The 14,201-nt window shown below is 39.4% G+C and overlaps 1 protein-coding gene across 2 annotated transcripts; it reads left to right on the top strand.

Moving 5' to 3' along the window:
- The first annotated feature begins 1,871 nt into the window (after nt 1–1,871).
- On the top strand, nt 1,872–10,622 carry arsh (arylsulfatase H). Of its 2 annotated transcripts, XM_085374356.1 has the most exons (11): nt 1,872–1,934; nt 2,591–2,743; nt 4,494–4,615; nt 4,726–4,848; nt 5,126–5,328; nt 6,460–6,680; nt 7,964–8,100; nt 8,348–8,485; nt 8,665–8,824; nt 8,982–9,103; nt 10,177–10,622. In XM_085374356.1, exons 1-11 carry the CDS (start codon nt 1,930–1,932, stop codon nt 10,584–10,586), a joined length of 1,794 nt encoding a protein of 597 aa, XP_085230482.1. In that variant the 5' UTR covers nt 1,872–1,929; the 3' UTR covers nt 10,587–10,622. The 2 variants fall into 2 exon arrangements, with proteins under 2 accessions (XP_085230482.1, XP_085230481.1); XM_085374355.1 differs by lacking the exon at nt 1,872–1,934 and having other exon boundaries at nt 2,565–2,743.
- The last annotated feature ends 3,579 nt before the right edge of the window (nt 10,623–14,201 follow it).

Here is a 14,201-nt window from a genome sequence, read left to right as displayed (position 1 = left end):
TGTCAGAGATCATAGGAGAATTGCCAGATTGCTTTGAGGTAATAGGAAGGCAACAGTAACTCAGATAACCACTTGTTACAACCAAGCCACACAGAAGAGCATCTCCAAAAGTGCAATTTATCTGCAATTTAACAGCAGAAAAACACACTAGGCGTTGCTGCTGTCAGCTAACAACAGTAAAGTGAAGCTAGGATTCATGTAAGCTCACCAAAACTGGACAATGAAAACTGAAACTGAAAACATGGATCTATCCTGTCTTCTAACAACTGTTCAGGCCAAATGGTGGTGTTATAACGAATATAATATTTCCTTGGCACAGTTTCAGCCCTTAATACCTACTGAGAATCACTGAAATCCCACAGCCTGCCGCAGTATTGTTGCTGACCATGTCCATCCCTTTATAACTAGTGTATACATCTTCTGATGGCTGCTTCCTGCAAGGTAACAAATCATTTCACAAAGTTCAGATCATCAGAAACTAGTTTCTTGAACATGACAATAAGTTCAATGTACTCAAATGGCCTCCACAGTCACCAGATCGCAATCCAATACAGCACATTTGGCATGTGGTGGAACGGCAGATTGTTGTCATGGATGTGCACCCAACAAATCTGCAGCAACGGCATGATTTTATCATATCAGTACGGACAAAAATCTCTGAGGAATGTTTCCAGCATTTTGTTGAATTGATACCACAAAGAATTAAGGCAGCTATGAAGGCAAAAGGGGGTCCAACTAGTAGTAGGGTGTACCTAATGAAGTGGGCAGGGAGTGCAATTCTGTATGGTAAACACCAATGCCCTATGGGTCTTATGAGCATGTGGTTGTGACCAATGAGTAAGCTTCAATTACTGTTATTTTACCATACATACGATATAAATACAGTAAAAGTTATTCTATTTTGTGTTTGTGGCTTTTTGTGTATGTGATCTGTCGAAAAGTTAATAAAGTTCAGTGAGAAAAAAAATCTAAGATATGTAAGGTATTTATAGAAGGACAGCCACACAATAATAATTCTCCCGTTGCAACTGATTTATTGTGACAGGTCTATAAAGACACACCTGATCAGTTTCTCAGAGATAGAATGTGGGAAGTAAGCCAAACACACCTATCTTCATGAGCACATTTGGTACCCCCCCCCCCCCCCCCTCCCCCCAAGGCATTACGCCCACACCAACCGTAAGCCGTCCAATTAAACAAAGCAGTGAAGGTGACTATGGAGACGAGGTAGTGACTAATAGAGTTTGCGCCCAACAAGTTAATCAGGTAGAATGATTTCTCATGAAAGGTCTTGTTTTGGTATCGAGATAAAATGAGTCATGAAAAATACAAGAGAATAATTTAGTGTAAAAAATATCCCTCACAAATAGATGTTCTGAGGTATAACAAATGCCCTATAAGTCCATGAGTTTATTATATACTATAAAAGAGCTATAGTTGTGTTTTTGACATCTATTTCCCATTATAGTTTGCAACATGTTGCATTTCCATAACACTTAAACCACTTAATTCTTTAAACTGGACTGAATAACTATTCATTGATCATAACTTTGAAAAAATAATAGTAGATAAAGATATGTAAAAAGTACGGAGCCCCGCAGGGGACATGGCAGAAAAAAAAATTAAGACGGACTTTTGCGAGATCCCGAGTTTGTTTTGCGAGATCTCGCAAAAGTTCATCGTAATTTTTTTTCTCCCATGTCCCTAAAAAAGTGCACCTTTAAAGTATGAGACAAAAACAAGGGGTGTCGACCAGTAACTTGCAGGCCACAGCAGTTTTTTTTGTGCCTTTATGTCCTACATTACGGTACAAATAAAGGTTCTGCGCTCATACTTGAAACAGTACTGTACAGTCAGCGAGGCGGGGCCAACGAATTTAGCTAAGAAGGAACTCCTGTGTTTATGGATTCATGAATGTGAAAGCCCATTATGAGGTGAGTTCGGATGGGAAAAAAATTCTGCTTATCGAGACAACTGCAAATGCAATTGCTCTCACACGAGCTACGGTAAGAGCCCGTTGAAAGAGCTCAAATTAAAGCAAAAGATAAAAGGCACCTATCTGATTTCACTTTTGCTCTCCCGACAGTTCGAGCTTCAGAGCAGCAGCACCTATGTGTCACTTTTTTTTTTTTTTACACATTTGCCACTGTTGCAAAACACGTATCACAGCAGTAGACGCGTCATATTCTGGATTCGTTTTATAACCAAAACTAAGAATCGTTATCACGTTGATACATTAAGAAAAAAAGGTTTGGTATATAAAATGTAAGACATGTGATCCAAAAAACAAAAAAGAGTTGCACGTCACAAGTGAAATCGCAAGAGAGTCCAAAGTGAAATCGTAAGTTTTATTTGCTCGAAGTCCAAAACCTAATACGGAGTCCAGAAATCTGATGAATTCATATAGGTTTTATTTAAATATCGAATAATCGACGTCTTAATCACCAATGATGATAAAAAATACTAACCTTGGGTTCGGAAAATATGTCAGTGTTTCTTTGACCCCTGATTGTCAAGATATGGGGGGGGGGGGGGGTCTAAAATCACATATAAGAGAACTTCAGATGTATAACCAGTGTTTTGCTCTCAGGTCTGTCCTGTTGGTTCCTTTTCTCTCCCTGCTCCTGACAACAGGACGTGATGTCACAGGGAAGGGATTTGACCAGAAGCCCAACTTTGTTCTAATGGTTGTTGATGACTTAGGAATTGGTGATATAGGGTGCTACGGTAATGACACCATTAGGTAAGTCTGAAATGTGTGTAGCTGTGTGTTTCGCTCCACTATTCTTTGTTAAGTTTATTTTTTCACCTTTCTAGAATTTCATTACTGGCTAAATAAATTTTAAAGGACATATGCATTTTTAAAAAACCTTCTGTAGTAATTATACACTTTGAAACACTAGCTGATAGTGAGGAACTACAATTGAGGAATTACTTCAGATCCTTTAGTAAACGTTGCAAAGCCACACCATGAGAATGGCCCATAACCCAAGCAAGTAAAGAAGTCAGGCATTTAATAAAATTACAAGTGTCTGAGCACTATTGGGCATTTTACAGTTGTTCTTGATCTCTTTGATGCACTTCAGTCATTTCCCCACCCATGCTAGCCTTTCTCATTGTGTTCGTGCACACTGCTATTGTCTGCACGTGCACTTCACTTCTATTTTGTTATTGTGTTCATGCATTTCTCCTCTGGCTCTGACAGGTCATCAAAGCAGTTTGTCCTTATGTCACTCAGGACTATAGATCTCACACTGACCTTAATGCCGTCCAGCATTGCATTAATGTTTTCAATCCAATGTTTTTCAAATATGTGTGAAAGCACACAGCCAGTCACACACTGTCAGTGGTAATAGTGAAATTGGCCTTCAGTTGAAAGCAAATATAAACATTTTCCTGTTCTCAGTCTTGTATCACAGGTGAATGTCATGGCACTGCTAATTACACACAAGCAAGAACTGTTCTTTGTGTATAGTAATAATGAAACTGAAACAACCAACAAACTTGCAGATGTTCTCTTAAATGTTTCCATATGGCTGAATTAGTCTTGTTTTCAGTTAGTGTGTTTGCTTTTCACCAAGTTGTACAATCTAATGTTTACATATCTGGAGGAAAAAACTGCGGGTTGTAGGCTGTCATAAATATTTGGGAATTGTATTAAACTCTAAACTCTCTTTTAAGTCCGTAATAAAAACGGCATGTAATGTAGTTAAAGTTAATTTTAATCTTCATACCAAATAATATGTCTGTTCATGCAATTTTAAAGCCATTCCAGACTTTATGTAATGTAGCATTAAAAAAAATATATTAATAGGCCATATTGTTATCACCACTGTTTACTTTTACAGAAATACAGCTTTCTTAGTTTTGAAAATGTTGTTAAATACACGAATATTTGTGTGTCTCTAGTTTCTTAAAACTGGGGTACATGGAAACCAAAATAATATAATATTATTATAATATTACGTATGACAGATCCTGGTGGTGTAACTTGCAAAAGCATTCGCTGAAGTTAGCACAACCTGTTAACTAAGTGACTTCTCACGTGTGATCGTTTGAAAGTTCAGTCCCCGCGCCATCATATAAACCCTCTCTTTCAAGTCTTTCCTTGTTAAAGTGCTAAAGGAGTTAATGAGATACTCCTTCACACTACATCCTAAATCCTCATCATCACACATCTTCACAATGGTGATTAGCAGGAAGAAAATCCTGTAGAGGTGATACACACAGTGTGATCTGCTCATTTACTTGCTACTACAATGTGCTAAATGTGTATAATAATATAATACGTGCCATATTGTAACTGATTTCAAAACAGTGCAATCTGCAGCAGGGACAGGCTAAACTAGCACACTTGTCTGTGGCTGATCTCCCATTCCTTTTCAGTCTGAAGAGCAGAATTACCAATAATCTGAATGTGGATCCAGCCAAAAAAAATGTGTCTCTGTTTAAACTTGATAAGACCCTTCATCATATCTGTTCAATGTCTTTAGAACTCCAAATATCGACAGACTTGCTTCTGATGGGGTGAAGCTTACTCAGCACATTGCAGCTGCTCCACTCTGCACCCCAAGTCGTACTGCTTTTATGACGGGCCGTTATGCAATCCGCTCAGGTAACAGACATATTTACGCTCAGTCAGCAAGTGGCAACCTGGACAAACTCCATGTTCCATATTTGATTAACCTTTTTTGTTTTTTGTGCATGTGTGCATCTATTGACTAGGAATGGTCAGCACAGGGCATGTCCAGGTGCTGCTGTTCCTCGGAGGTTCAGGAGGGCTTGCACCCAGTGAGACCACCTTTGCTAAGAGACTGCAGCAGCAAGGATACACTACTGGTCTAGTGGGTGAGATGACATAATGTGCTATGGCCCTTTGGAAAATTGCACTTAAAGGTCTGCACACCGGGGATGTTTTATTGAGCACAAGAAGGCAATTTGTGATGACATCAGCATTTCCTCACTTTACCAGTGAAAGTGAGAAAAGGTTGATGGCACTCGCAGCACTTGAAATTCATATGGTTTGCATTTGGTATGCACCGTAACTCATCTGAAGAAACATACCCAGGATTTATGGTTCTGGTATCTCATCTCTCTATATCTCATTTTCATTGTATATCTACAGGTAAATGGCACTTGGGTGTGAATTGCAAACACAGAGAGGATCACTGTCATCACCCGAACCAGCATGGCTTCAGTTACTTCTATGGTCTACCATTCACCCTGTTCAATGACTGTGTGCCTGGAGAGGGCAGCGACGTGCTGGTAGATCTCCAGCACGCGCTCCAAAATTTGACCATGTTGCTCGGAGTTGGACTTCTCACAATCGTAAGTGTGATTTTTCTGTCAGTTTATCTTTGTTTTCATCTGCACACATTCTTTTTTCATTTATTAATCCTTTATTTATCCAGGTAAAAATCTCACTGAGATTAAAAATGTCATTTCCAAGAGAGACCTGGCATGATCATACAATTATAATCGTAACAAGAACAACAAGATCATAATGAGGTACATTTTATTTTAAAGAAGTCTCACAGAGGCATATTTACTGAAAAGAATGGAATTATAAGAAATCCTGAGGGATACAACATCCTTGTTAGACGATGAGTAAGAAACTGGAAAACAAAGAGTCGTTGTGCTAGTTGCCCCAAAGCAAAATTAACTGATGTGTGTAATCACTTAGACATGTGCTTAAGAGGTTGGAGGAAAAAAAAAACACAAACTGGAAACACAAACTGCAAATGTGAAATTCAGTTACGCCGCCCAGAAACTTATTCTAGAAAAAAAGAATAACGTCATTATTGAAATTTGGTTAACACATGAACGTTTATTGATGCTACCTCACCTGCAGCATTGGTATTCCCAGGAGAAACCAGGGGGTACCAGTTAGCTGTGTCATTAAAAATGATTAAAAGCAAATACAAAAACCAGGAACCACTTCATCCTCGTCAAATGTTAACAAATACAACTATTTTCTATTTTCTGTTCTAGTGTGAACAAAGGACACAATGTACTACTTGTTTCACTAAGGGAAAATAATAAACTTTCATGGTAGTTTCTGATGCCATCTAGTGGTTGTATCATGAAGTTGCACAAAAGTAAATTAATAGAGAAGGGTCCCAGGAGTAATATCTGTACAATAAAATGTCTGTTATGAAGAAAATATGGTTAAATGTTAGAGAGGACTGAGTCAGTTATATATAATCTCTGAAGTTGTAGTTGGTAATCAGGTGTTGCTGGCAAACATTACATAGCGAGTACCTAATTACCTGAGTACCTAATCTGTTCTCCTGCGTATAGAACCTAAGGTGAGAAAACCACTATAAAATCAAAAGGCTTTCTAAAAACACTAGAAGTAAACCGGGAATAACTGTGAACATTGTCATTAGGGAAGAACAAACAAACAGACAAATCTTTCTGAATCCAGCCTTTGTGTGTCTATGTGCTACATGTTTTCAGGTGTGTGCCCGTGTGTGTGGCCTTTTTGAAGTCGGCCTGTGGCTCCTGGTACTACTTTTCTTTCTCTGCATCCTAGCAACCGCTGTGTGGTATGTGCCCTTTAAGTTCTTGCCAACATGGAACTGCATCATTATGAGGAACCAAGAAGTAATCGAACAGCCGATGACCGTGGAGACACTGCCCCAGAGATTGCTGGGAGAAGCACAAAACTTTATAAAGAGGTAAAAGTGGTGGAGCAAAACAAATAATCACATGGCTTTTGTGCAGAGACTTTTACTGGTAGTCTTTTGTTTGCAGTCTTATCAAGGAAGTTAACCTTGATATGATGGTTATGTTAGAGTTACAGCTGATTGATCTCCAACAATACTAATAATTTTCTGTTTCCCTTGTGAGGAAATTAACCTTAACATTTGAACTCAGACTGACATCAGTGCACGTTCAAATGATTCTTACTAATTAGAACGTCCCTACCCTCACCTATGGCCACGAGCTGTGGGTAGTGACCGAAAGAACTATGGAATAAGAACGAGATCGCGGATACAAGCGGCAGAAATGAGCTTCCTCCGAAGGGTGGCTGGCCTCTCCCTTAGAGATAGGGTGAGAAGTTTGGCCATCCGGGAGGGGCTCAGAGTAGAGCCGCTGCTGCTCCACATCGAAAGGAGCCAGCTGAGGTGGTTCGGGCATCTGACAAGGATGCCCCCTGGGCGCCTCCTGGGTGAGGTGTTCCAGGCATGTCCCACCGGGAGGAGGCCCCGGGGCAGACCCAGGACACGCTGGAGAGATTATATCTCTCGGCTGGCCTGGGAACGCCTTGGTGTTCCCTCGGATTAGCTGGAGGAGGTGGCTGGGGAGAGGGAGGTCTGGGCCTCTTTGCTTAGGCTGCTGCCCCCGCGACCCGGCCTCGGATAAAGCGGATGAAGATGGATGGATGGATGGATGGATGGATAGGACATTCATTATTTCAGATAGTTATTACAGGGATCATTACCAAAATAAATCGTATCAAAAGAAATCATAAAACAGGATCTATAAAAAAATAGTACACAAACGGTTGTACGGACTAGCAACTAGTCATTTTTATTTTTTTTATTTTCTGTATGAAAACAAACTAAAACACTGGAAAAAGATGCAAGTTTATAAACTCATAAACTGATTCGCACCAGAATAAATGAACTCTGGGTGTGAAAAGGCCCTAAGATTCTTGTGTGTGTGGACCTGTGTTGTTTTGATTCACTTGAACTGTTTTCAACTCATTGAAGCCATTTAAAAAAAAAAAACTATATAGAGCATCAAATGTCACACAGACAATGCTAGTGGCTTAGTTTGCATCAGACTTCAGCTTCACAGGGCAATTTATGTGAGTGGGATTAGATCATTGTTGGTTATGGTTGACAATGACAGGAAATTGCTTGTCCCCATTGCCATGACAAGAAAACAGGCAATAATTAAAAAGATAAAAAAAGGCCTTTGAGAGAGTGTTCAACTCCTTTTTGCTGCTCTTTAGGAATGTGGATCGTCCATTCCTCCTAGTCTTCTCATTGGCCCATATCCACACGCCAATGTTTAAAACACCACAGTTTGCTGGCAAAAGTCGGCATGGTGCCTACGGTGACAACCTAGAAGAAGTGGACTGGATGATTGGTGAGTGAGGGTGGTGAAATAAGTGTGCCACCATGTGCATGCAATGTTAAATATTATCCAGTGGCTTGTAGCTTTGTGGCAGTCAGCAATCCATGTTTTTATAATCACGACAAAATATGGCCAAATGTATGAAAGCAAGATCTCAATGAATCAGTTGCTCTGCACCAATTAGGAATCTGTGCAGTTCTTAATTTTCCTTTGAAATCAACCTCATCCTATTATCTTACTATGCCGCTTGTCTTTTTAGGTAAAATTACAGAGACGGTGGATTCCCTTGGCATTGCCAACAATACTCTCATGTACTTTACATCCGATCATGGTGGGCATCTGGAAGATTCTGATTCACGAACTGGGCAGAAAGGAGGCTGGAACGGCATCTATAAAGGTAAACAATGTGTCAAGCTGTTTTTTTGCTGATATTAAATTGCAAACTTTAAAGATTTTATAGCAGGCATTCAGACATTTTTGTAGAATTTTAAATCTCATGTGTGCTATTGACAAACAAAACCAAAAAAAAAATCACATCTCTGTGTTTTATTATATCTCCTGTTGTTTCACATGTAGGTGGGAAAGCTATGGGGGGCTGGGAAGGGGGGATCAGGGTACCTGGCATTTTCCGCTGGCCAGGCAGGCTGAGAGCAGGAAAAGTGGTGGATGAACCCACTAGCCTCATGGATCTGTATCCCACCCTTAAATATTTAGCCAAGGACAAACAACCAGACAGGTATATCAATTCACTCCCACAAGTGCTTTTTAAATTGTGTGTAATTGTATTAACTGAGTCTTGTTTCTTTCCTGTTTTCTTGAAAAGGTTAAAACAGTTTCCGATTGTATTTTACCCCATCGTTCTGACCTCTTTTTTTCTTGTGATTCTATTCCAGACAATCCGATGGCTATAACCTCATGCCGCTGTTGGAGGGGGAAGTTGCACGATCAGAGCACGAGTTCATGTTCCACTACTGTGGCATCTACCTGAATGCAGTGCGCTGGCACCCACCTGGCAGTAAGTTTGCACATATATAAACCTAGAAGATCAACATTTTTGATTCTTTATTCCTTATTTCTTGTTACAGTTAGGGATATTAATGCCAAAAATTCCCAAAGTTTTTAAATAATGTGATCTGTAAATATAAACAAAATAAATTTTAGTGCTCAGTAACAAAAACTTGAAATAGAAAACAGCACTCAGAGACCTCAATTGCTCCCCGAAGGGCAAAGGCTATAATAAAACATTGATGCTTTATCGCAACATGCTGACATCAGCCTGTTTTTTATTACCACGTGATGGGATTAGCCTACAGTAGTAGCAATAGCTGACGGTGTGTCTGGTGTTTTGGCTAAAGGATAAAATAAGTACATCCATATTATATGTGCTCTTATTATGTCTTATATTGTAAGCTGAATAAATACAGTGAGGGACATAAAAAACTTCTTTCTTATTTCTTAGTGCAGCAAAAACTTTGTCCCACTTCAGAACATCAACTTTGCACAGTTCATCAGTTCATATACAAACCTTCCCTAATATTTGTGTTAGACTCATTAAAATAGATGCTTCAGTGATTGTTTTGGCCTTTAGCTGGTTCACTGTTCACTGTAGACTGATTAATATCTAAACTCTAGAGCTGCAACCTTTCCAGCTTCATAAAAATCAATGATTGATGACAGTGAGTCTTTCCAAATCCATTTTTGGGATACGTGCGTCACAGCAGAAGATGGTTTTTGTTTTTTGTGTTTTTTATTTATTTTCTTAGTAAATTCCAACCCTGAAATGTTTATTTTTAAAGGTCAAAGTAAGGCTGTTGCAAATAATTACGTGTCATTGGTTGGACTCTTGACTCTTTTTGCTAATTCCTGACTCTAGTTAGTCATTTTTTAATTTGAATAATCTTTTCTATAAGAACAATGTAATGGTTTGTGTGCTACTAGTTCAAATTGATGGTTTTGTCATGATTATGACCTCGATGAAGATTTGACCTGATTTCAGTACATTTCTATATAAAGATAATTTTTAAATATTCACTTTTTGTCTTGCCACTCTATGTTGATATATCTTCACCGATGTGTGTTTCCATACAGGTGACTCTATCTTCAAGGTGCACTTCTTCACTCCCAACTTTTTCCCCCCGGGCGCCGGTGGCTGCTATGACACAAAGATTTGCCTTTGTCATGGAGAGCATGTGACTCACCATGACCCGCCGCTACTGTATAACCTCTTCCACGATCCCTCAGAGTCTCGGCCTCTGACTCCTGATACTGAGCCCCGATATGCTGAAATCCTTGAGCAGACCGCCAAAGCCGTGGAGAGCCATAAAGGCACACTCCCAGATGAACAGGCACCTGCTGGTGCTCATTCAGAGGCCAATAGAGCTGAACAGGGCGTCGAATTGCAACTGACTTGGGACAAGATTTTGTGGAGACCCTGGCTTCAGCCTTGCTGTGGGACTTTTCCATTCTGTGGATGCAAAGAGAACACAACTCATATGTAAGAAAGACAAAAGTTGAAACAAACGACTTTGGTTTCATGAAGGTGCTGTTTAAAAAAATCGAATAAAATAGTTTAATAATTTAATTAGTGCTTTTGTTTTTCATTGGATTTCTAGCATTTTCAGTTTAAAGATACCAATGTTTTGTGTGGAAATGAAGAGAGAAGCTGAAAAATGACTAATTAAATTAATTAGAAATAATCCAGAACCAAGTGTATTAGTGTTGAAGTGGACTAAGGACTCCACACGACTATACCTGTGATACCGTAATCTACATTTTTGGTGCAGTTGAGTCAAGGAAGATTTAGCTATGTAATAATTCAGTGAAGTGAATTAGTGCTTTTAATTTGTATTGGGAAAAGTGGCTTCGTGGTGTAGTGGTTACCACATTCACCTTACATGCAATGAGACAAGTCCAGCTTCACGGGGTCACAAGCTCGTGTAGCCTTAGTGCCGGTTCCAAGCCCGGAAAAATGAGAGGGTTGCATCAGGAAGTGTATTTGGCACCAAGTCAAGCGTGAGCATTCATCCACTTTGACAAGCCCTTGAGAAATAAAGGGCATCTTATAATGGGAAAAACATTAGCCGTGCTTGTTATATGAAAGAAGGAAAAAGAAAAAGCTCGGTGAGTTTTAATGATTTTGCCTGCATTCAGTCTTCTGGTGAGGTCATTGTGCTTTACCCTGTCTGTTTTTTGTTGTCTCTCTCTATGCTCTTCTCCTTCTCCTTACTCCAACTGGTCGAGGCAGATGTCCACACTCCCCGAGTCAGGTTTTGCTGGAGGTTTCTTCCTGTTAAAAGGGAATGTTTATTTATTTGCTTTAATCTACTGTGCCAAGTGTTTGCTTAGAGGGCATTATTGTGTTTTAGAGTCATTACGTAAAATGGGAAGTACCTTGAGATGACTAAAGTTGTGATTGGGAGCTATGTAAATAAAAATGAATTGATTGTATTTTTCTTGTCTTTTTTTTAAATTAATTTTTTAATGAAGTTAATTCATTCATCCAGCAGTGCAGAAAATGGAGGTAAAACTGCTCTAGAAGGTAATATAGGCTGTGTTCCATTAGGGGGCAAAGTCAGACTGTGTTTGGTTTGGTGAAGCGCTTTCCAGCTTTAAAACAAGACTTAAGGGTTAAGTGTGAGATTATAGTTCTGCCACTGTAGGCTGCTATGCTGTGGAATAATGATCATAATTATTATAATTAGGAATATTATGTATATTTACATTACAAAAGTAAGTCTTAAATACGCAAATGAGGTAAAGTATATTGTATCAACTTCAATTAAGATTTTAACACTAGTCATTACCAGAAATCATTTGACGTTTCCTCGTGGCCTTAAGTCTGTGCTCTCCTCGGAAATCCTCACCTGTGACTCCTTCCTTCCCAACGGTGCCATTTTGGTTACATAATAATACTTTTTGATCTTGCAAACACTTAAAACCCTTTCATTAAGATCAGAGCACAAAGTCATCTGCTGAACTCCAGTGCTCAAGGACACTGAGGCAGGGTGGGTGGTTGACCTAGTTTGGCACGCTCTGGCTCCACAGATCTTCAATAATAAAAGACTTTAAAGACTGTGTGAACTTCTCCATCATCAGTGTCATCACCATTTATTATCTTCATCATCACCACTGTCTCCCTCCAGCAGTGGCTGGCTGTCAAAACATCAAAGTTTGCTACAGCAGCACTATAATTGCTCCCCCTCCTTCCCTCCTCTCTTTACCCACTTCCTTCGTCTACTCATCTCCTCCTCCTTTTTGTCCTCCTTCTCTCCCTCTAGAAATTGAACTTGCGTCTGCGACGAGAGAAATTTCATCATCATCATCATCACAGTAATTGTTGCCATCATGGCCGTAGTATTTACTTCTCTCCCTCCAGCAGAGACCCGTACATCAAACACTCAGCAAGTTCATTACAGTGGCCACTCCATTATGTCTCTAACAGTAAATCATGCAGTCGACCATACATAACGACATTTGGCTGTACATCATAGTTAATGATGGCTTGTGGGGTGGAATGTTACTGGCTGTACATCATGTCACACACAACTACCTAAAAACATGAACGTGCGCCCAAGCTCAAAAGCACACACGCTCGCGAACACGCTCGCGAACACGCATGCGCACGGTATATCATGTTTGTTTGGAACAGATCAGTGGTTTTCTGGAAAGGTCAGTGTTTCCTGGGACGCCATAAAGCATTTTTACAACCCACTGCTTGACACACGTAAACATATGTGGAGCATGAAATGATGGGAAAATTGTACGGCAACGTAAGCAAACTGGAAATAGCTCTCCTGTATTAAAATACTAATATCTATATGGGGTGTTTTGGCTTTGGTGATATTGAGCATAAAAGACAACGTTCCGACAATCTGCTGTTGAAATTCAGCTTTATGTCTTGTCAGTTGGTTTCGTTTAATATTTCAATTTAGAGATATGTCAAATGAAGATATGTTTGTTTATGACATTTAAAATTTCAGTTTTGAAAATGTTCATATGTTGACCATTTCAATGTCACATTATGAAGTGTTTTATATATATTCTGTCCAAAACTGTTTTATTTGCTCTGTTCAAATTAGTTTTTCTATACTGCTGCCTCATTTTTTATGTTTTTACCCCAGCATACGAACAATGCAGCAGATAAAAAGACTCATAATTTATTCTAAATACACTTTTTTGATACCTTCAATTCAGTTACATGTTTTTAGTGTCCATTCACAACAACAATCACTGGATGATAAACACTTGTATATATACACAAAAAGAGACAAAAAAAGGTTGTGATTTGATACTTAGGTTCAGAAAAAAAAGAAGGGGATTGTGCAGTTCAATGATTATAGAGATGCCACAGTGAAATTACTAAGTTTAGTACCACAGGAGGAAGGAACAGAAACCTATATTAAACCCTTTGCCTACCAGCCATATCTCGCAACTTGCTCAGTGACAGAGGAGGCTTCATGAAGCTGCTTGTAAGCAGATGGATAAACAATTACCAACTGAAAACATATAAGTTGTCCTAGAGCCAGTTCGCTTAGCACCAGTTTTGTAAAAGCAGGACAGTTATTCCATGTGTGATAGTTTATATTTGGCATGATGGGTCTAAGGACAGACCCATCATGCCAAATATGTGTTATTATGCACATACAGAGAAAGACAAGGCAGGGAATCTGAAACCAATACAATACCCCCAGCACAAAAAAGAGCAATGACAGCAGAAAAAGTGAACCTGGGCAGGAGGTGGGTTGCAAAGTTGCTTGCAGGTGCAGCAGGAACAGCAGCCAGGCTAAAGCAACTTTGTGTGTCAATTGTGTGTCCTATATGAGGTTTTGCCAATAGGTTGCACAGAAGAGTGTCAGCTGAACCGTCAGCTAATGTGAAATAGCATTTACTTGTTACAACACCTGATGTTATCAGCTTATGTAACAACCATCAGCTGTCTGCATAATCATTACCACCTACCCCCTTTCGACCTTTAATAGCTTCAGTCTAAGCAGACCCATAAACATAGAAGGTGTTTGTTAGCAGTTCAAAGAAAAGAACTGCTAACAAACATGAATTTATGACAATGAATGCAGACTCTGAAACTGTTAACAATATTATTGCTCTGGAGAGCA

This window comes from Diplotaxodon limnothrissa, linkage group LG16 (assembly GCF_057381915.1).
Source record: "Diplotaxodon limnothrissa isolate DT_005_m linkage group LG16, D_limnothrissa_male_GT1.1, whole genome shotgun sequence".
Lineage (NCBI taxonomy): Eukaryota > Metazoa > Chordata > Actinopteri > Cichliformes > Cichlidae > Diplotaxodon > Diplotaxodon limnothrissa.
This window is presented reverse-complemented; position numbering and strand designations above follow the sequence as displayed.